Here is a 23130-nt window from a genome sequence, read left to right as displayed (position 1 = left end):
TCTATGCAGGAGTATAATGCATTGCTCCAACAAATACTTATGGCTCTTCTGGTCAGTGCGAACAATAAATGATCTTCCCAGCAAGTAAGGGCGCCATTTCTGAACAGCTTTGACAATAGCTAACAATTATTTCTTATAGGTGGACAATGCCAAAGCTGACCCCTTCAATGCTTCATTGAAATATGCCACTAGATGATTATTCTGAGAAAGAATTGCTCCAAGACCGATGCCACTTGCATCACATTCCACCATAAATTGTTGGGAGAAGTCTAGAAGACATAGAACTGGAGGTGTAATCAATGCTTCTTTAAGTTGTTTGAAGGGTTGCTCTGCTGCTTTTGTCCAATGAAAATTGTCTTTGGCCAAAAGTTGTGTCAGAGGTGTTTATATACTGCCAAAATGACGGATAAACTTCCGATAATATCCAGCTAAATCGAGGAAGCCACGTATTCCTTTTAATGTTGTGGGTTTTGGCCAATCTAGCACAATTTGTATTTTCATTGGATCCATCGATACACCTTGTTTAGAGATTTGATGCCCCAAGTAATCCACCTGTAAAACGCTGAAATGACATTTCTCTGCTTTTACAAATAAAGAGTTAATGGACAAGATGTGTATTAGAATTTGCAAATGTACAAGGTGATCTTCCCACGATTTTGAATACACAAGGATATCATAAAAAAAACACCAAGATAAACTTTCGAAGATGAGGATGGAAGAGTTCATTCATGAGACTTTGAAATGTTGATGATGCATAGGGTGAGGCGAAATGGCATCAAACTCGTAATGGCCTTCATGAGTACGAAAGGCTATTTTAGAAACGTCTTCTTCTCGTACTCTGATTTGATGGTAACCTAATCGTAAATCCAATTTGGAGTAAATTTTTGATCCGTAGAGCTCATCTAATAATTCATCAATCACAGGAATAGGATACTTATCTTTGATTGTGATATCATTCAGAGCACAATAATCTACACAGAACCTCCAAGCTTCATCTGGCCTTTTCACTAACAATACAGGGGAAGAGAACGGGCTGCAGCTTGGCCTTATCAGTCCCTATTGTAATAGCTTTTGCACCATTCTTTCAATCTCATTTTTCTAATAATATGGATATCAGTAGGGTCTCACACTTATTGGCCCGGTCTGTGGTTGCAAGGGAATTTGGTGGTCATGTTCCCGTTGAGGAGGTGAACCAGTAGGAGCTACAAAAGCTGAAGAATATTTCGCCAAGAGTGAGCTCACTTTAGATAGGTAAGAAGGAAACTGGGCTTTGCTTTTAACTTATAGGATATGGAAGAACAACCTCATGCCATTCAATCCATACAACTCTTTATTGGACAATGTTGTAAGGCTTGTTGGCCTAATTCCATAAAAAATATGAGAGTCGTTCCTTTCTTTGAAGGACATAATCAGTTGTTTATAATCCATCTCCATAGGACCAAGAGTTTGCAGCCATTGCACCTCCAACACTAATTGGCATGCTGCAATAAGCAGAATGTAGAAATCGGCGATGACTAGATATCCTTCTATGTTGATGGTGAGTGCCCATCATTGTCCAACAAAGTCAATCTTCTCTTTATTAGCCACCATAACTTAAAACTTCTATTCTCGGTTAATTGGTAATGCCAACTTAGAACTTCTTTTCTCGCTTCATCAATAAAATTATGGGTGCTGCCATCATCTATGATCAATAGTACATTCTTGCTCTTCAGTTGGCCTATGACACGTATAGTTTGTGGATGGTCGGTTCCTATCATGGTGTGGAAAGAAATATCAGGGATTACTTCATTCTCTACTATTTCGAGTAAGTCATTCACAGTGCTAACACTAAAGCTGGTACTGGATGTGGTAAAGATCGTATAGGAAGAGGGGCTCTCTTTTGCAGCTGATTCCTTTCCTCAATTAATCTGGCCACCCCTATGGTATCTGCCAAGGTATAGGGATACTTGATTTTAACATCCAGACGAATCTCATCGTGAAGTCCTGCAATAAAAAAACCGATCAAAAAATTTTCCGGTAGACCATCCACTTGATGGGAGAGTCTCTTAAAAGCCTTTTGGTTAACTGCTACTGTCGTGTTTTGTTTAAGGTGAGTCAAGGCTTCTGACAGATCCTCATAGTCGGTTGAACCGAATCTTTGTTATATAGCCTTGGTAAACTCATCACATGTTAGTGGTCCACCAAACTTGGTTAACCACCTATGCCATTGTAACCCAATACCCTCTAAATGGAAAGAGGTCAGCCGAACTTGCTGGTTTGACACAATATTTTGAAATTCAAAGTATTGATCTGCCTTGTAAATCCATCTAGTTGAATCATCTCCATTAAATTTTAGAAATGATAACTTGAGATTGTGGTGTTGATGGTTATTTATAGGGTGATAATGAGTTGTCTGTTGGTGTGAAGACTCTTCATTAGAAAAGGGGTTGATTTCAGGAGAATTGATGTTTTGGTTACAGGTAGTATAAAGAGCTTGAAGTTTTGTCAAAACTACTTGTAAGGTAGCATTAACCTGATGAAAGCTCGATTCGTGTCTAACTAAGATTTCATTGTGAAATTCTGCATTTGATTTGCCGCGAGTATTCATGGTAGTAACCAAGAATAACCAGGCTTTGATACCACTGATACAATGAATTTATGGAAGAAGAATAACAAAGGAGAAATCATGGATTGGAGTAAAATTCACCCTTCTATTAAAAATAACTTTGGCATTTATAGCCATACATTTCATAACAAAATTAACAAAACAATAAGAAAGAATTACAACACTATCCACTACTAACAATTAACTAATGATCCACGCTCTTGCAACATGACTCCTAAACTAACTGCCCGCATTCCTGCAGCATGATCTTTCTATCATACTGATCCACGTTCACATTCATGCAGCATGATCTTCACGTTCATGCAGCATGATCTTCTGGCCACGATGTGTAGTGGATGTATTAGTTACCGGTAGGTACCTTTTCACTGAAGAAGCGATTCATCATATGAGACTTCAACCTTTCTACAAATTATCAATCCTTTCAAACTAATTGTGAATCTCCTATTTACATAAGCTTTTGATTGCAGACCTTTCTAACTTGTATTTTTAATTTTATCTGACACATTGAGGGATAGGATAGCAAAGCTTGTTGTGTTGCAACTCTGAAGATAACTTTGCTTTGTTTTTATATAAAAATAATGATATTTGACCAATCCATTAGTGTTTTGGGGTTCAAGTAAGCAAGTATGAGTTCCCATCAATGCGCTACAGATGCTACTTCGAAGAATGTCTCGTACCAAAATACTTTAAGGTATTATAGGGCTTCCAACATGTGGGGTGCTGATCTTTTGAATGTTTCATGCATCTATGAACCTGAACTGTTCCTGTATATCATGAAATTCTATTAAATATGGACTCCTGGTCCTACTGTATTGAAGGTATTTTGGATTTGACAGCACAAGCTAATTTTCCTCACTGGATTGGTACGCATTGTGTCCAGACCGAAGGCCCTTGGTGTGAGTTTTAAGTACTTTTTTTCGAGTTTTACAAGATTGGCAGTTGTTCTCAATAAAGTATCATGCACGATGTATTCCTTTTACGTTTTAGTGTGACGAGTTGAAATCTGTTTAGTTGGATAGAACAGCACACTCTTGCTCTAATTTAATTCAAATGAGAACTTCAAGATTGACCTGTTGTTATATCGATTGAAATCGCAGTTTTGTCAGTGAACACATAGAGACACTCGAAGACATTGATAGGGAATACAAGGAGTTGGCTCGTGAATCTGGAATTGTGAATTGGGGCCCGTGTACCTGCTCTGGGTTGCACCTCATCCTTCATCACAGATCTGGCAGATGCAGTGGTAGAAACTCTACCTTCAGCTAAAGCCATTTCAACCACAAGGAGCACCTCTGAAGAAGCTGACCGTGACTTTGTGAGCTATGCTATTAAAACGATCTTTGGTCCATTCTTAGCATTTGTCATGCTTTTGTCCCCAAAAGTGCTTCTGGCATTCAGGAACCATCTCTTCTAAATTAAAAGAATTAAAAGAAGTCTGATACAGGCTGCTGAATAGCAAGTTATAACTGCTGTAGAGATTTTTGCAGAATCCCCTTTCTTAACCCCGTCCATATTTGATTCTTTACAAGGCAGACATGGGATTTTGAGTTGTAATTTTGCAATTAGGGTATATGATCTGTAATCAGTAGAATAACTGCGGGGTACATTCGAGTTGCGTGCTTCCTTGAGATACATTACAGATCATCTTCTTTCTTTTTATTTATGGTTCACTCTTGTTGAACTGCTTGCTTGAGGTATTTTGCTCTGTTGTTGCTCCAGTGACTGCACAGTAAGTTTCCTCCAAGAGGAACAGGACATTTAATAGAAGTGCCCAAAACGCTGACACTGGCTAACAGCACAAAATACTATCATTTTCACATTCAATCTCATATTGGAAGAACAATTCAATTGCTACAGCAACCATTTTTGCCACAAACAAATGCTGCTTAACTAGTTTTCCAAGCTCTTTTGGCCACGGATTGTTTAACAGATATGAGCATCAGTAATCCATAAAAGCAGCAAACATATATATCAATTCCAGGGTGCTATAGTTTCCACGCAAGTGAATCAACAACCTTCTCCAGTAAACCATATCAGTTTCCTGAAAATGCCATGGTTCTGAAATTTTTAAATCTTGGGCTGGAAGTCAAGCGCAGGCCTCGGTCAGTATTAATCCCCACCCACTACTCAAACAAACACTGCTCATAAGGCATGGTATCACAAACAAGAAACAGTACATGATAATTTTCATCATTGCATTTAAAAGCTAGAAAGTAAGTAACTCATCTCTAGAAAAAAAGTTTTCCCTGTAAGAATTTTCAGAGACGTTATTCTGAGCAAAAGAAATCGGGCCTAAGGGGCAGCTGCCTGGCACATGGGCAAATGGAAAGAGAAATTTAAAATACAGAAGATCACAGAAATGAGTTTTCCTGGCCAGTTTTTCTATTTTTATGCAGGATAGTAAATTTAGTATTTATGAAATAGTCAATTGCCAACAAGATGAAGGGGAAAAACGGAAATCTCAAGCTTTATCAGTTCAACTCCAAAGCATTATCTTCTTGTTTCACGACTTAGACATAGTAGCCAGTGAATGTAAACCCTCGACCAACTATCTCACCAGCACAGAACCAAGCAAAACACTCCAGCCCAAACAGAGCAGCAATGCCAGCATCCTCAACCTTCAACTCCTGCCTGTGCTTCCAAAGGTGTTTGACATAATCAAGCTCCTTCCAAAATGCTTCAGAACGCACAGGAATACTGTTTCAAATACCCAAATAAATGGATTGATATGAGAAATACATGTCTAAGCACAAAGTGCATGAACTGTTTAGGTAATATTGCCTCTCTCACTTCTGGATACAAGAAATGTTCTATAGATTCGCTAAAAAGATGCTACTTCAAACTATGCATGCAAACAATTTTAAAGAAAGGAATGTGTTTTTTACCCTTGGTTCACAACATATTACTGATTTGAATACTCATGGAATATGTACAGTCAACACAGGTTCGGTGTTTTTAAATATTTTCTCTGGTTTCACATATACATCTTGCAGGCACCTCTATGGAATCTATCCTTAGCATCTCTACTATTTCCTGTTCCTAAAACAGAATTATATGTCTAAATTTCCATGAGATTCAACCAGTTAGGAATACAAAACATTAATGATGTCATCTAAGTCTTCCAGACAAGGAAGAATCAAATGATATAGAAAACTATCAATGCCATTGCCATACTCCTTTTTTGAAAACGCATCGGTTCATGACCTTCAGAAAACATGAATATGACAGGAGAAAGAAAACAACATATACGCATTGCTTTATGAATATCCTGTTCTGATACCTGGAACAAATTCACATATCAACTAGATCTAATAATAAGAAACATGCATCAAGAAAAATAATGCATGATCCAGTTCAAAAATATGCTAGCTGACAATATATACAGCACAATATTACATAACCTTCCTAGAACAAAACAAAGGATATATATGCGAGCTGTAAACAGTTTTAAGTTATGGAAAGTGTGTCTGATTCTCCATTTTATAGTATTGGAAATAGTCTAAGCTGTATCTACAGAAGGTCTGACCTTCCATCAGCTCATGAAAGATTCATTTCCAATGCATCAACGTTTACCAGTTCAACAGTTCTTGATTAACGCACATAGATTTTCGTATTTCAAGCATCAGTGGGAATAAAATTATCAACAATGCCTTCTTACCTTAAATGAGCTGCCATTTGAAATGGCCAACTTGATTTTTATTATTTAGGTTCAATTAAGTAAGTTGTGAAAGCCATTCTTCTCAGAACTAATGTACAAAGTTCTTAGGCAGTTCATTGATGCATTCTCATAGCAGGATGAAAGACATTCCCTGAATGAGAAATGAGGCTTAAGCTCGATCTAATCCTTTCTCCGTGCCTAAAACCACTACTTGGCTTACCGATGTAATCCAACCAATTCACATGGACACCCACACAAGCAAATGACATGACATGATCTATGGAATATGTTTACAGATTGAGCTAGTCAAATACTGTTTTGTAGGCTAAAACAATCTATGCCACATTGTCATATTTGCCGATTCCATACATCAGCTTAATTTAGGACTCACATGCAATGCAAACAACCCAAAATAGATCCGAAGTTGATGGTTAAGATCAGACAGATCATCCAATCCCAAATTTCACAATTAAGCATAAACAGCCACCTAGTACGAGGTTCCACACAATTCAGAATTTTGCAGGCATCTGCAACAGTTTGATAGCCTAACAATTGACGACATTCACAAGGTCTTCAATACGAGAAATCCCAACTAGAGAAACAAGTAAATGATGCAAATACCATATCACAGAAATCCAAGATAACAGTGGCAAACTTAAAAATCTATGAAGCATGCAATAAATTGATATCATGTACATGTCCATTTTTTTTGTAGTGGGCAACAAAGTCATGGAATTAGAGTAAGAGAGACCGACCTGGCAAGGCGAGTGTAAAACAATTGCTTGGACAAAAGATTGCATTTCTCAACAGAAGGTGGGTCCTGGATATATTGCTTGTTCTGTTCTAACAACTGCTTGTAATAAGCACTACCGTGTTTAGACACGAACTTTGAGGCTTGACAAGCCTTGGATTGCAATTGAGTTAGCTTTGATGCCATTCCTGCTTACCTAACCTAATCCCAAGAACAAAAAAATCACGAAAGTAAAATGTGGGTTGCAATTAAATTCAGATCTTACCTCGATAAAATCAAAAGAATACCCAATTTCCATGAATTAGTGAGCTAAAACAAGATTTAAGGCAAGGCGCTTGTGTAATGCATTATTATTTTGAGTAAAATCAAATGTTGGATTTGATAAATGAAGTTAGAGAATGATTAAAAATAAATGAATAAAGAAAAGCATTGCCAGATTATAGAAAGCTAACCTTTGTCACTTGTGTTCGTGATGGGAGATAGAGTGAGGGAGCGTATGCCGCTAGGGTTTTAAGCTCGGGTTTGACGTCACTACTGTAAGTTTCTTGAATCGGGTGGAAAATACCCTGTAGTGAGGATACTTACGGTCGCCACTAAACTCTTGCCATATGTCATTTTTTTAGGTGCCTTTTCTTTCTCTCTTTCCTTTCTTTTCTTTGCGAACCTCGAAAATTCCCAACATTTTTTGTTAATTTTTTTTGTCCCTCTTAATCAAATACTCTCATTAGTTTCCATTAATACAATTATTACATAATATTTGAAACTTTTAATATATTTTTTTTAAAAAAATCATCATTTACTAAAATAATATATATATATATATATATTATTCAATTAAATAGTGTAAGTATTCTTAGATTCACTTGAAATTAATCCATGATGATGGTGAAAAAAGTTAGAGATATACATCAAAGGATTTTGAAGCGAGAAAATGAGTGAAAGAAATTCACTTGAAAGGTATTTATTGAGCAGAAGATAGACAAGTAAAGTGTTAACTACCAATTATTTTATTTTTTTTAATGAGGTTTAGTCAAATTTTAAGCAAAATCTTTAAACTTTCAAACTAGGGTTCTTGGTCAAAAAAGCATAAAACATGTAAAATTAGGTTTAAAACTTGAAAACCGATAAAATCAATCAAACTCGCATAAAATCAGGTCAACTCGTAAAAAATATAAAAACCGGTCTGAGTTAACAATTTCTGCTAAAATGAAAAACAATGTGAATTGCCCTTTTTGCTTTATCCTTTCTCATGTCAACATCTTCATTTCTTTTTTTTGCTTTACCCTTTTCCCTTTTCCCCCATCCAAATGCGCAAAAACCCCAAAATCATCAGCGGCCACGTAGATCAAAAAATTAGACTAAGAAGTGAGAAATAGGCTTCACTCTCCACTCACCAGCAGCGCCTTTGATTTTACACGTTTCGACTCTCCACTTACGAGAACGTTCTTGGCGAGAAGAAAGTAAGAATTTATAAGGATGTTGTTGTTGCATGAGAATTGTTTCCTTGCTATTATGTGTTCTATGTTTTATTCATGTTCTGTGTTTTATTCAATGGTGATTCATTTTGTCATATTCTGTGTTCTTGCATGAGAAAAAAATTAGTAATTGAACTGATAAGAGTACATATCAAAATACTTGGAAATTTCTTTACCTTTTGGATTGTACCAAAAAATTACTACAAGAAGATCAAGATCATCAAACTATATTTCATTAAAAAAATAAAATAACAAAAAGCAAGTTGGTTGAATCTCTGTCAATATTATGGTGATTATGGATTTACTATTGGTAATGGTTTCTAGGTTTTTTATTTTCTTTATAGATATTATACTAACCCTCAATAATTTTAGCATTTATGTATTTCGTTTGTATCCTATTGTGTGCATGTATCTTGGCAATTTACTTCTAAGATAGGAAGCAAATCAAAGATGTACTGTGAAAGTTCGGAGAAATTAATTATATTTTGTTTCTATTTGGGAGCTTAACAATGTCATCTAGTAATGAATTTCTTTCTATAATTGCACTATGTTATTGTCGGAATATGGGTAGGCCTTTACCTTCCTAAATGCATCTGTCACTAATTAGTTTCATCATTAAAAAGGGCATCATAAATTTTTGAGACTTCATCTTTTGAATTTAACTGCAGAACCATCAAAGCTATGCGATTCTCTGCTTTTTCCTAGCATTAAGAGGATGCATTCTTATGAAAATGCTCATAGGATGTGCATGTGCCTCGTAGCATAAGATGGCTTCCCATTAGCAACATTATTATGATTCTATTCAATTATTTTAATGCTCTAGATATTGAAGGAACAAATATAAGCTACTAAGAAAACACAAACTTATTTGAAAAGGAAAAACAACATCATGCATGTGCATTAGTTATAAGCCGCAAAATTCCATGATAATCTCAATTATTTTGGTTGTGATTTCTATGGCTAAAGAAGCTTTCTTTTATTAATTAATTGAACTTTCTTCTCTTGTTTTTGGCACTACTACTTGCTTGTGTGTGAATTTGAAATAACATTGGAACTAATATATGTCGCCATTGCTATTTATTTGCATAGACATGAATGTTGTGGGAAATAAGTATATTTATTTGGTTGTTGTGTGATCATTAATTGCTTTATTTTGCACACTTATGGATAATGTATTTGCTTTTTTTTTTGGAAACCTAACCTGTTTGAAACATATTGCTTGACTCACTGTGAATAATACACGTTTGCTTGTGGAAGTTTGGTAGGGCTTTGTAATGCTTGCAAAGGAGAATGGCATAGGAACTTTGATGTATAATTGGCCATGGAAATCATTTGGTAAGGTTGATTACAAAAGATATTTCAAGGTTTATGACTAGAAAAAGAGTCTCTTTAATTTTCAAGATTCTTGCTAGCAAAGAGAAAATTGTGTAATAGTTGGGAATGCATTTTTCATATCCTTAATTTTTTACTTGGGATTTTACGATTTTAGTAAAAAAAAATTACTTGCGATTTTATAATTTTACGATTCGAGTTTATATTGTATGTTCCGTATCGTGTCAAAAAAGCATTTTTGACAACCTTACTCTGAAGCTCAACTATAAAAAACAACTCAATGTTGAATCATGAGACAAAAAAAAAAATAATAAAAATCTAGGTCAACACGTGTTAACTTGTTAATCTTGCGACCATAGACACATGATTGGGATAACCTTATATAAAGAGAAGTGAAGGGGGGGGGGGAAGCACGGATACCAATTCCCAAAAAAACTAAATGTTAAAGGAAGAAATTAAAAATAAATAAATAAATTGACAAAAAGAACCTAAGAAAATACCAAAGTCAACTTGTGTTAATCTTTGAAACTCGTGATCATTATCATGATCAAAAGCCTCGAACTTACTACATAGAAGGCAAACAAAAAAAAAAAACAAAGCAAAATTCTTAAAAAAAAAATGCTAAGGTATTAAACTTTAAAAAAAAATCTAAAAAAAAAAAAAGAAAAAAGATTAGAGTCAACAAAGGTTAACCCTCTAACCCAATGACCATGGAAATCATATTTAGATAATCTCATAGAAAAACAAAAGTGAGAAAAAAAGCACAAAGACCAACTATAAAAAAAACAAAAATATATTGGTCATAACCTTTAAAACTCATGATCGTGTTCATGAGGTTGAGATTGACCGCATAAAAAACAAATCCAAAAAAAACAACAAAGCAACATTCTTAATTAAGAAAAGAAATAAATAAAAAAATTGAAGTCGACCTAAGTTAATCCACCAACCCTATGATCATATGCATAAGATTTGGATAATCCTAAAGAAAGAAAAGAGAGAAAAAAAAAAACACGAAGAACAATTCTATAAAAATCAAATATTAAAGGATAAAATTTAAAAAATAATAATTTTTGTAAAAGAACTAAAGCCAATTCGTGTGAACCTTCAAAACTTGTGGCCCAATAAAAAAAAATGCCAATTGATGAAATTTAAAATAAAATAAAGATCCAAAACTAAATAAACATCATTAAAAAAAAGTATAGGCCAAGTTCGACATGAAAAAAAAATAAAATCAAATGATGATTAATGAAATTGAAATAAAATCTAATTAGTGGAAGGATTTAAAAATATCAAAAGAATAAGGATCAAATATGATATAAAAATTAAATGAAACCAATGATTAAGGATGAAATTAAAAAAAAATCAAAAAATGATAAAACACAATAGTAATAAAAAAATAAGGATCAAATTGGATATAAAATATAAAAGGTAGGAATACTTCCATATTTTGATCAACTACATTTCATTTCCATTAATATTTTATATTTATGAAAGATTAATTTTTTTCTAAAAACAACTTGATGATAACAAAAATAAAAAAACAAAAAAAGCTCCTTGAAATGAAGCTTTATTTTTGTTGCTCTTAAGGGCACTTAGTAATTTAAATGTGCTTAGAAAATAAAAATATCTAAAAGGTCCTTGATGCAAGTTGATGGGTTTTTTTTTTTTTTTTTTTACATATATAGCTAATTAAATCGTTTAAGTTTTAACCATTCATTACGGAAGTTAAAAGTCAAGTTTATTCTTAATCAATTTGTCAATGGTTAATATATCTATATAAAAAGATTGAATTAATCTTCCAACTCAATTGTTAGGTAAATATATGTTTTTTTTAGGGCTTAAATGAAAAAAAATATTATTCATTAATATGAACATGTTTTGTTAATTTGAGTTCTACGCCATAAATATTTATATGCTTTATTTGGCATCACTCTCTTCTTAATAAATATCTTAGCATCATATTGGTATCAGAAAAATATTCCAGCTTCGTGGTATAGTTTATTTTTAAAAAAATATTAGTTAAATAAAAATATTTTTTAAAAAACTAAGTTATTAAATTTTATGGAGTAAATAATTTGGTTTGTGAGTTTGACGAGATAATAATGGATGGTTACCCCTGTTTGCAAATTTAGCAAGATATTTTTTTTCTAATTAAATTCTATTATGTGATAATCAATTTTTTTTTATGATATGGTTAAAAAAATAGTTTTTTTTTAAAAAATATGTTATTAAATTTTAAAAAATGTATTGGTCTGTTGACATGTATGATAAGTTTAACTCTTTTTTTATATAAATTTATTTTTTTTAATAATATCCTTTGATATTAAAATGATTCATAATTTATTTTATTTTATTTTTTATAAAATTATCGTAATTGTTTTTTAAAATCTCAATATTAATTTTAGCAATGATTGTTTTTATTTTTTCGTCATATATAAACATAGAAGCAAGTCCCTCTCGCCTATTGCTAGAATGGATACGTGCAACGTCGTTTTTTCCTTTTTCTTTTCCTTATATACAAGTTTTTGGTTGCAAAAAGAGAGATTGTCCATGGGTCGCGAAATAAAACATGGCTGTTCTATTCAAGAAACAACGTGAGGAGAAAGAAAGAGGAGCGAAGAAAAACTGGAGCTACATATCAAAAGCATGGCATCTTCTGCTTCGCTTCAAGCCACCATTTTAGCCACAAATAAGGCTGTCAAATGAGTTTCTCCAAGATTGTTTAACCACAAATAATCAAGCGCACAAAACGCATAGCCTTCAACTCCAGGGAGGGAGCTTAAAGTTTTAACCAGAGGTCCAGTGTTTATCCAGTAAAGGCACCGAGTTGGGAATCTCTGAATCTATGGTGGGAAGTCATGGATGTATAGACTTGAGTCAGAACCATGCCCTTGCCGCTCCCCAATCTTTTCTCAAACATATGCTGCCAATAGTAGCCAGTGAATGTGAAACCTCGACCACCAATCTCACCAGCCCAAACCAAGCAGCAATGCCAGCATCCTCAACCCTCAATTCATGCCTGTTCTTCCATAGATGCTTCCTAACGCGAAGGAATACTGTTCCACACACCCAATTGGACGGATTGGTAAGATGAATGATATTGAAATTGAAGTCCAAATGAACAGTATATGTACTTTCAACTGTAAAACTACCTATCTCAGCATAAATAAGATTTGTCTACAGAATGGGAACAAAAAAGCTACTTAAAACTGTGCAAAGCAAATATTTTTAACAAGCATTTGCTGGTTAGAGTTGAATTTGGAAAAGACTTTCAACTTCTCCATTCCATTATAGTTTTCCTAATAATGAACTTTCTACTTTGAATCACACCAGCCTGCAGCAACTGCAACCTTTAACCAGCTCTCGAAAGATTCATTTCCAGAGCATCACCAACAATTAGTTTAATGGCAGTTCTTTACTAAGCGGAACATGTTGATAAATCTCCACACTTGAAGCCTCAGAAGGACATAGAAGAACGCTAATGCCTTTTTAGCTTCAACAAGCAGCTACCAGCAACTTGACTATGGACAACCCAACTTAATTTTTTCAAATCCATAGAACTAAACTGTCGAAGGCGTACTCTTTCTAGAAATAACCTGTAAAGTTCTTAGGTAACATACCCTCAAAATGCAATCTTATAGCAGCAGGCAAAATAACTGATTTCGAAATGAGAAACCAGGTCAAGTTCTGCCTAGAATAACTGAGATATCCTAATTACTAGACTAGTCAAGAATCAGAGGTTTAGTAACACAGGTGCCAAACAATGGAATCCTTTCTCAGTGACCACGACAGATTTGTAAGCTTTCTGAGGTAACTGACACATTCACATAATTACATTAGTCTAACATTATTACATTAACTCCATGCATTATTACATTAGTCTGGAATAGCCAGCTTAATTTAGAATCCAGATGCAATACAAACATGCCAAAATCAATTTGAAGTCCCCGGTAGAAATCAGCTGGGACCTGCGTGATAGCCCTTGCAATTGCAGTACAAACACATGACATTTAGACAAGATAGAAGAGGGTTCAAACCTGGCGAGGCGAGTGTGAAACAATTGCTTAGACAGAAGATCACATTTCTCAACGGTGGGCGGGACCTGGATGCATTGCTTATTCTGTTCTAGCAACTGCCTGTAATAAGAACCACCAAGCTTTGCCACAAACAGTGAAGCTTGAGCAGCCTTGGATTGCAACTGAACTAGCTTCAATGCCATCACTTCCCCTAAATGTTACCACAGCCGCTAAAAAAAACAATACAAAAAATACGTTGAGGTGATCAATCTCAGATCTTAATGTTGAAACGCACATGAGAATTCAGAGCCTAAACAAGAAAAAGATGAATCAAGTTAAGATCATACACCTCAAAATCTCGACTGCTCGTGACGAGAGATAGGGTAGGGTTTTTCGAGGTTTGATCCGGACTCTGTGATACTCTTTATTCTTGATCTGCCTCGAAACACTGTGCAGTGAATGAGCTAAGGTGACCACTATACTCTTGCCACATGCTATTTTCTCTTCCGTTTTTTTCATTTTCATTTTCATTTTGGGATCGGACGGTGTAATTTTCTAGACCGAACCAAAGCACAGCTAACTGTTCATGGTCGCCTGAATGCTCCCATACAAATTCAAATTCATCCATCAAACCCTCCAATGATTCTAATCTCACAGTTTTGGGTAAACTTCCTAGTCTCTTTCTTGCTCCAAACTTTCTGCTATAGCTCCCCCCTGCAACTTAAATTCTCTTCTTGCTTGCTGGCGAGTTAGGGCAAACTTTTTACCTTCCACTCACTTATAGATAGCTCACGGGATTTTAAACACCAAAGCAATTGTTTGGCGCCATTGTTCATAACAATGCGCGCGCGTACACCATGGAAATATAAACATGGAATCTCATAGCATAACAAACAAGTCAAACGTTGCTACGAACTTTTATGGAAATAACTACCGGTAAGTTTCAGTCAGCTTTGCTCGCATAACTGGAGTCAGCAATCCATGACACATGCTAAAGTACACAGCGAGAGAATAAAGAAAAACACATAATCTTAAAGCACTACAAAAACCTGTCTACACCTAAAGCACTATCACATGAACCCCATTTCTCAAACACCCAATATGGGATCCTCCAACATAACTCAACTTTGAGGTGATGCTTTAGCAACTCCACTCTGTTGGGCGGTCTGTGGTGCTGGTGCTGATTCATATGTCCCACGACCATTGTTAGTTGCGTTGCTGTCAGCAGAATATGCAGCAGGCTGAGAGTAGCCACTACCATAAGAGGTGCCGCTGTAGGGGGGAGGCCCCTGTCCATAACCTGGTTGGCCAGCTGGTGGGACACCATAGGGAGGAGCATACCCTGGCTGAGCACCTGTAGCACCATAACTGGATGGTGGAGCAGTCTGGGAACCTGAATCTGGTTGTGCATAGCCAGATGGAAGTGGCTGGGAGTGTGGGTATCCTGGCTGTCCAGTAGGCTGGCCATAGCTTCCAGGGGTGGTGGGTGACTGTTGGCTCTGCCCATAAACAGGTGGATTGGCTGGAGGTTTCTGTGATTGAGGTGCTCCATAGCTCCCATATTGTGCAGCTGGTTGACTCCCATAGCCAGATTGGGAAGATGGGGGCAACCCATAACCAGGCTGAGCAGCTCCCTGAGGTGGATAACTTGCTGGGTTTGGGCTAGGCTGCTGGCCAGTAGAATAACCTTGCTGCCCCATTGCAGATGGCTGAGATGACCCTTGAGCTGAATCTCCTTGAGCTCCATATGAAGGAGCATGTCCTTCTTGAGCTGGGTTGGCCACATTGCTGTAGCTAGGAGCAGAAGTATAACCTTGCTGTTGATCGTAAGGTGGTGGCTGACCATACCCAGGCTGCTGATACCCACCATAGCCATCTTGGCTGTAAGCCTGCCCTTGTTGGTTATAGCCAGAAGCTGGTGCCTGGCTGTAATTATAACCAGTGCCATCTGCTGGAGCTGCAGCACCACCAGAAGTTTGCTGCTGGGATGTAGGTGGCTGACTATAGTAATCATAACCCTGATTTTGCTGATTTGCCGAGACAGATGACTGGTCCCAGTTAGGGGGGTATCCACCAGATGGTTGTTGTGGAGGATAGCCTGGATAAGCTGGCTGAGACATATTATACTGTGCTGATGCACCAGGGTATGCTCCAGCCTGCATGTAGCCATAACCAGCTTGTTGCATTGGTGGACCAGACGATGGACCCCAACTTGTAGGTGGTCGTGCTTGATATCCTTGCTGAGGATAACCTCCTCCCATGTTTGGATTCCTCATTCGATTCTGCAGAAAATTGATGCTTCATATAACCAATGTGAACTTTAAAAAATGCATTGCAAACCACAGGACGCATGAGCAGATATAAACATAAAAAGAGCTAAAATGAGAAAATATAAAGTCAGCATAAAACAACATAAATAAACAAATAGGTCCAATTAAGGGATTAATTGATCTCATATTTTACCAGGAAGAGGTATGAATGCCTACATACCGTACTTGGTTGGAGGAATTATTGAGTACTCCAGCAGAAGCCCAACCTCACCCTACTTGAAGTGAATGGGTACAAAAGAAGCCACAAATACTATACAAGCTATACCACAAAAAGAGGAGAGATGCGTACTAATTGACATGCATCCTTGAAGGACCTTATCTATGGGGACATGGGTCTCATTAATGATGCATCCATTGATTTAAAAGAGCCTAACAAGCTTTCAGCAATGTAACACTACCATCTTCCCAGGAGCCATATCATAGAAAATGCAAGGATGCCATGGTACAAAAACAGAAAATGAATGTACAGATAACCTAAAAGAAAATGCTTAATAGAAAGTAGTCTAATTAGCTTCACCACAAGCACTCAACTACAAAAAAAGTATTTCACAAATATGTGAACTGAATGTACATGAATCCTTCCAGAAGAATACAGGAAAAGAAAGGAAAATGGAGACTACACTTTTGCATGCAATGGCAAGGAGCAATAGAATGCATAAATGTGATCTCAACCTGTATAATTCTTTAACAACCTGTTACCCAATCAGGGTCAACAAAAGAAACTTGGAATCCACATTGGAAAAGCAAGAATATAATGTTAGGCAACTTACTAAAGAACTGGAGTGTAGCTGTTAGGGAATTTACCATCAGCATTATTGATAACAAACAAATTCACTAAAACAATTTTCCACTCAGATAAAGAAAAAATGACAAATTAAACATTTATTTCTTTGAACTTCAATTTTTCAAAAGAGAAGTCCAAAACTACCAAAGGTAACAATAGTAATTGCCATAATAACCACAAAGTCAAACACTAGACAAGATATCGGAGGAAAATCTTTAAGGTAGTGTTTAGTTATTGTCTTAAGACAAAAGAGACAAAAAAGATGAAGGCTATGGGGGGAAGGAGAGATGAGACTACGACAAATTGTGTTTGATAATGGTAGAAAAGATTGAGTAACGGTCTCTATATCTTGTGTGGTTATGGTGGAAAAAAAAAATAATAAAAAAATATTTTACCTTTAACATGTATTAAGATCAAATTCACATATTTTAAAAAAATAACTACACTATTATTATCACTTTTGTTTACATTAAGTATTAAAATTAATAATATTATAATAACTCTAGTTATAAAACCTGAACTGGCATAGCAAGTCGATCCAAGGCCTAAGCTTGTCCCGGTTTAAGAAAAAATAAAGTATTGACCCGAACTAATTCAGTCAAAAACTCAGATTGACCAACGACTTGGGACAAAACAGCAGTCATAAACCTGTTACTTCATTGAAAAGAAAATATTGGGTTAGCCTGGATTCACCCTCCTGACTTAACCCTGGCCTTGCCCTAGATCGACATCCAAGTTGGGTTTTAAAACTATGATGATAATTATTTTTATTCATACATTGACTCAAGTCAACCCTGGTTGACCCTCCTGACTTATGACCTAAGGTTTGCCCTAAATCGACCCCGAATCAATTTTTAAAACTACGATAATAATCACTTTTAACTTTATGTTGACTTAGGGTCAACCCAGATTAACCATCCCGACCAATGACCTGAGCATTGCCCCAAGTCAACCCTCAAGTCAAGTTCTAAAACTATGACTAACTATTTTTATTTTTACATTGACTTGGGTTGACCCTCTCAACCCCCGATTTAGGCCTTATCTCAAGTCAACCAAGTCAAGTTTTAAAACTATAATAACCATTTTGTACTCTTACGTTGACCCAGGTCACGGGAACCCAACTCGTGACACAGGTATACCCCTAAATCAAATTTTAAAACTATGATAATAATTATTTTTATCCTTGCATGTCTTAGTTTGACAATTTTGAAATTGATAATTTTTTACAATGATACTTTAGAAATAAAAAATAATAAATATTATCTCTCCATACATGTTCCCTTTGTACCTCCTATTTTGAAACTACAAAAATTCACTCCAAATTATCCAATGATAGATTTTTTTATGTCTCTTTGACCAAACATATTTTTGTCTTCATTGTCTCTGTCTTTTTTATCCTAAAACAGTAACCAAACGCTAGCTAACAAATGAAATTGTCTCAGAGGCTAAGATCTAATAATAAGTAATCCAAGCTAAAAGAGCATTCCCATCACAAGCAAGCTTGCAACTCCTCTCCATTAATATCATTTACTAAATATTAGAAAATGGGATTTAGAACCATACCAGGGCATTCCGAGGGGAACGCCAACATAAAGGAATCCATGTTGGTGTCACCAAAACTCTAACAACACTAATCCTACAATAGTTCTCGATAACAATATCAGTAATATGACACAATTAATAAGCACGATAACAATATCAGTAATATGACACAATTAATAAGCACATACGGTGGTAGAACTATATCCATAAACCATTCACTTAGGGATCCAAACAAGAATGACCAAAAATTTTGCTCAACTAATCATTGGCTAAGGATGCCTTTACAATGCTTACCAACCTAGGCAAAAGTATGAGACATTGTATCACTAAAGATCCAATGGTTCAACATAGCACTAAGAGCTTGATGACAACCATAATCACTCTCAATTACAGGTTGACACTTCAAACTTTCAAAATAAACTTATGTTAAACCATATATCCACCATCCACCTCAAGAGATATAGCAAGATGACACTTAACTGCATATATATAAGAACCTGACCCAGTTGCAACCAGAAAACAGCAACGGTTTATAGTCTTCCTATCAAGTTGATCTATGAAACCAGATGTATATTGAACAGTACAGATTAAATGGCATCCAATTCCTAATTGAACCATAAACCAGAAAACTATTAATAAACAAACCAAGAGTATCCACCACAACAGGTAGCACTGAACAGTCACCACTATGCTTCAAGAGCTTGGCTTGGAAAAGGAGAAAAAAAAAAGAAAAAAAAAAACTCTCAACCAGCTAAGCATGCTCTTGCCAAATGGGTAAACAAGCAAAAGCAGTCTGCAAGTCTAAATCTTAACAACCCAACAAGTGAATAATAAAAAACTGACATGCTTATATCCCAGAAGCAGGTCTTATAACTATCCAGTATTACAATAGGTTATGAAAAACAAAATATCTATGAAAATTGATTGACTTTGAAACATGAATGGAAAAGTTATATCAGCTTCTTCCCATGAAATTCATGAAGGAAAAGGAAAGGAAAAAATGTTCTTGATTTATAGAAAGGCGCCCAAAATTCCTTGAATGACACAAGAATAAATGTTCAAGATATGGTCCAAGTTCATAATGCAAAAATTAAGCAAAAAGAAAGCAGCCTAACTAAAACAATACAGGACTTAAAACAGATATTAGAAACACAATTGAGAAAGTGCAAGTGCTAAAAAAGCAAAAATTATTTGACTGAGAAGGAAAAAAAAATGCAAAAGCCAGGCTATATTATGAACTTAAAAGATTATCAGAAAATGTCTAGAATATTTCTAGGATGATTTATAATATTATATATATATATATATAAAAAAGCCAAAATAATTTTATGTGAGATATTTTACCAGACCAACAATAAGAATCCCCTTCTGACCTGCACTGGAGCATACAATATACCATGACCAATCTGAAAAATATACCTAACCCTAAAGTAGCACAATAAAAGAGAGGACTGCAATGGATGCTAGAATTCCTTATCACATGAACAGAAATCCATATGCTAATTTTTATATCATGATTAAGAAGCTATATTGTCAAAAATAATAACATAACTAGCATAACTAAAAATATTTTAGTCACATAAGCACAACCAGATCACTAAACCTAAACAAAAGGCAATAAAAACAGCAATAAAAAAAATATAAAAAAAAAAATCATGGATATGCATATTGAACTGTTTCCCAGAAGTTCAATGTTCCAATACAACAAAAGTTGGGAGTTCCTAAAAGCCAACCCCACAAACTAACATCAACAACCATACATACCTCACTGGTGACTTCATTAACCAACTGTTTTGCAGCCTCAACTTGTTCACTTGTCCCCTCTATGTGAACTGTCCTTTCTGTAGATGTATCACCTGGGGCAGATGCAAAGGTATAACCTGAAGAAGTTCAAAAAATATTTACCTAAGTAAATTATAACTGAACATTATATACTCAACCAGATTAATAAACAGCATGAACAATAACCAATTTACCATGCACCAACTACCAAACTTCAGAAATGCATCTCTCATGAGAAATAATGTAATAAAAAGAAGATACGAGAAAAAAATGGTGAGGATGTAATTCAGAAAACAAACCTGAATACGGGCTCCAGACTAGCTTGCATGTTCTTAATAGAATCACCACCTTTGCCAATAACCAGACCAACCTGTTTTCAGCATGCATTACAAATTACCCTGAAAGAAACCACCCAAAATAGTAACAAAACACAACTACTTCTACACACCTTGTTATTGGCAATCTTCATTGAAAAATGTTCAGAACCACCTTGTCCTGCATACCTTCGGGAAATTGTACCAGAACCCCCTGCATCAGCCTGTACAGAGAAACATTCACCAGTAAGTACCATTAACAAAATTTTAGTTATAACCAAACTAGAAAAACAAAATTCTAGTTGTGGGAAGAAAAAAACCTAGAAGAAATAATCCTATAAAGCAATAAATCAACATTAAAGTACACCATGAGAAATCATCAATGACACAAAACATACAATACTTGCAGCTAGAAATGCATGGCATCAATTGATTATCACTAACTAAAATCTCAAACTATTGAAATAAACTATCCCATGTGGATGAAAAGCACAAATGAGTATACAAGTAAAGCAGCATGTACATATCGCACAGTTAGAATTCAAAGTCAGTGTCCTACCTCTGCAAGGACATCATTAATCAACTGTTCTGCCTTGGCAATTTGTTCAGGTGTACCCATAAGCTCAACAATCCTATATGGGGAGTTGGGATCAGCGTCCATGTCTCGAGTGACCTGAATTTTTGCTCCAGACTGAAGCTGAAGATATTTGATAGTCTCTCCACCTTTTCCAATGATAACACCAACCCTGCCTTGTGGAATATCAATTTTTTTACTCAAACCAGAACCACCCGGGTATGAGCCATATGAAGCCGGAATTGACGAAGGGGCTGAGTTTGATATGGTAGACTTCATATCTGTAGTCAATCAAAGAAGTTAGTTTGAAATTCCAAATCAAACCTGAATATGATCTTGCAGCTGGCAAAAAAAATCAATAAATCTAAAAAATTTGAAAGAAAAAAACCTCAAAATCAAGTTGGCAACCAACATTGGAAAAAAAAATTCACTGAAACAAACCATAAACATCATTAAAAAAATGTATAAAAATATAATAGAGAGAGTATCAGAAACTGGAAAAACAAAAAACACCCTGGCTACAGTATACTAACATAAACAACCATTAGCCACACCTACAGCAACAACCATTAGCTATATTTTTTTTAGGTTTTTACATAATAAATGAAAAAGGTTACAGAACGGGTACAATTCATGGGCATGGAACATACAAAACATCAGAAACCCTAGCTACAATACTTGTAAAAAAACAGCCAACAGAAACAGCATTGCACAAGAGTCAAAGTGACAGCAGAATTTCATAAAATAAATACACTAATAGCATTTAAACACCCACACAAAAGTTAAGATTCAAAGTTCAAACAATTTAGAAAAAAGAGAGCGCATATATCCACAAATATATACATAGAGAGCGAGAGAGAGAGAGAGAGAGATTGAACCTGGAGGAGCAGAGCTAAATCCCTTATTACTCTCAACAGAGTCAAACCCACTCGCACCGTTTTCAGCCCTAGGTCGCTTAATATCAGCACCGGCACCACTCATTATACGAGCGGCGATCTCCTGAGCTTTCTGTTTGGCCATCTGGATCTCGTCAACAGGGGCGGCACGCTGTTGTAAGATGGTGTGGAGCGGGGTCGGGAAATCGGAGATGAAAATCCTGTTTGCCTCCGAGTTGAGGGAGGCGGTGCTGATTGGTCATCGAATTTGCGTTTGTTGGACGATGGTGGTGTGGTGTCTGTGGCTGTCGAGTATGTAGATTCGTCTGCCATTGTTGAAAGAAACCCTAGGGGATTGAGAGAGAGCGAAGTTGGGTGATGTAAGAGGAAGGAGTGGGGATTTTAATTCTATAAGGGGAGGGTGGGGTAGGGCACGTTGATCTGTTAACCTAAAAAACAGGCTTCGATGCGAGCCCACTAGAGTATGGTTGAAACTTGAAAGTGAAACCTCATTATCAAAGAGCTCTGAAGCCAGCCCACCAGTGCTGTAAGCTTTCATTCTCGGCCTTTGATCATATGCTGCTACCTTCAGTTTTAACCGGTAAAGAACTACAATCTCCGCGCCTGCAAATGCCAGAGCCTAGAAGCCTCTTCACGCCTTTGAAAATCCTTGATCATGTCCTCCCAATACGATACATGGTTGCTCTCCTGGATGAAGGAGTCAAAACCAAACCATTGATCTTTCCACGATCATTCTGGCGAGATGCTCAAAAACTGGTCTACTTTCAGCTTCTCGTTACAAGGGGAGGCTGCTTCCCACTCAGGTCTTTCATCATTGACTCGCAGAATTTGTTGTTTTACATGAAACTCTGTTCATCAGGTGATGCTTGAGAAAGACTCCCTGATAAGTGTCAAATTTTGTTATTAACGCAGAGCTTCACCTTGGGAAAGCACGCCCAGGATCTGCCCAACCAAGTATCTTTCCAACCAGGCAGCATCCTGAGTGGACAATTCTTTAACAATTTTTCAAGCAACAGTTTTAATGCTTGAAATAAATAGTTGGAAGCAACAAGACCAAAGAAGCTACTGCTC

General features: G+C 36.0%; 1 protein-coding gene and 2 pseudogenes across 1 annotated transcript; 1 reads left to right on the top strand and 2 right to left on the bottom strand.

Moving 5' to 3' along the window:
- Nucleotides 1-4834: 4834 nt before the first annotated feature.
- Nucleotides 4835-7623, bottom strand: LOC118040180 (uncharacterized). The gene is made up of 3 exons (XM_035047057.2): nucleotides 7467-7623; nucleotides 7019-7215; nucleotides 4835-5302 (listed from the first exon to the last, which is right to left on the bottom strand). The coding sequence occupies exons 2-3, from the start codon at nucleotides 7198-7200 to the stop codon at nucleotides 5116-5118; spliced, it is 369 nt and encodes a 122-aa protein (XP_034902948.1). The 5' UTR covers nucleotides 7201-7215; nucleotides 7467-7623; the 3' UTR covers nucleotides 4835-5115.
- Nucleotides 7624-14846: 7223 nt separating this feature from the next.
- On the bottom strand, nucleotides 14847-22414 carry LOC118040177 (uncharacterized; annotated as a pseudogene).
- Nucleotides 22415-22734: 320 nt separating this feature from the next.
- The window catches only part of LOC118038526 (glycine dehydrogenase (decarboxylating) 1, mitochondrial-like), a 3037-nt pseudogene continuing 2641 nt past the window's right edge, over nucleotides 22735-23130 (top strand).

This window comes from Populus alba, chromosome 18 (genome assembly GCF_005239225.2).
Source record: "Populus alba chromosome 18, ASM523922v2, whole genome shotgun sequence".
NCBI lineage: Eukaryota > Viridiplantae > Streptophyta > Magnoliopsida > Malpighiales > Salicaceae > Populus > Populus alba.
The sequence above is the reverse complement of the archived record's forward strand: the minus strand, read 5'-3'. Positions and strand labels throughout refer to the sequence as shown.

Coding starts and splice junctions, on each gene's coding strand:
- LOC118040180 (XM_035047057.2), bottom strand. CDS start 7,200: ATGGCATCAAAGCTAACTCAATTGCAATCCAAGGCTTGTCAAGCCTCA. Junction 5,303..7,018: donor TTTTACACTCGCCTTGCCAG/GTCGGTCTCTCT, acceptor TATTTGAAACAG/TATTCCTGTGCGTTCTGAAG.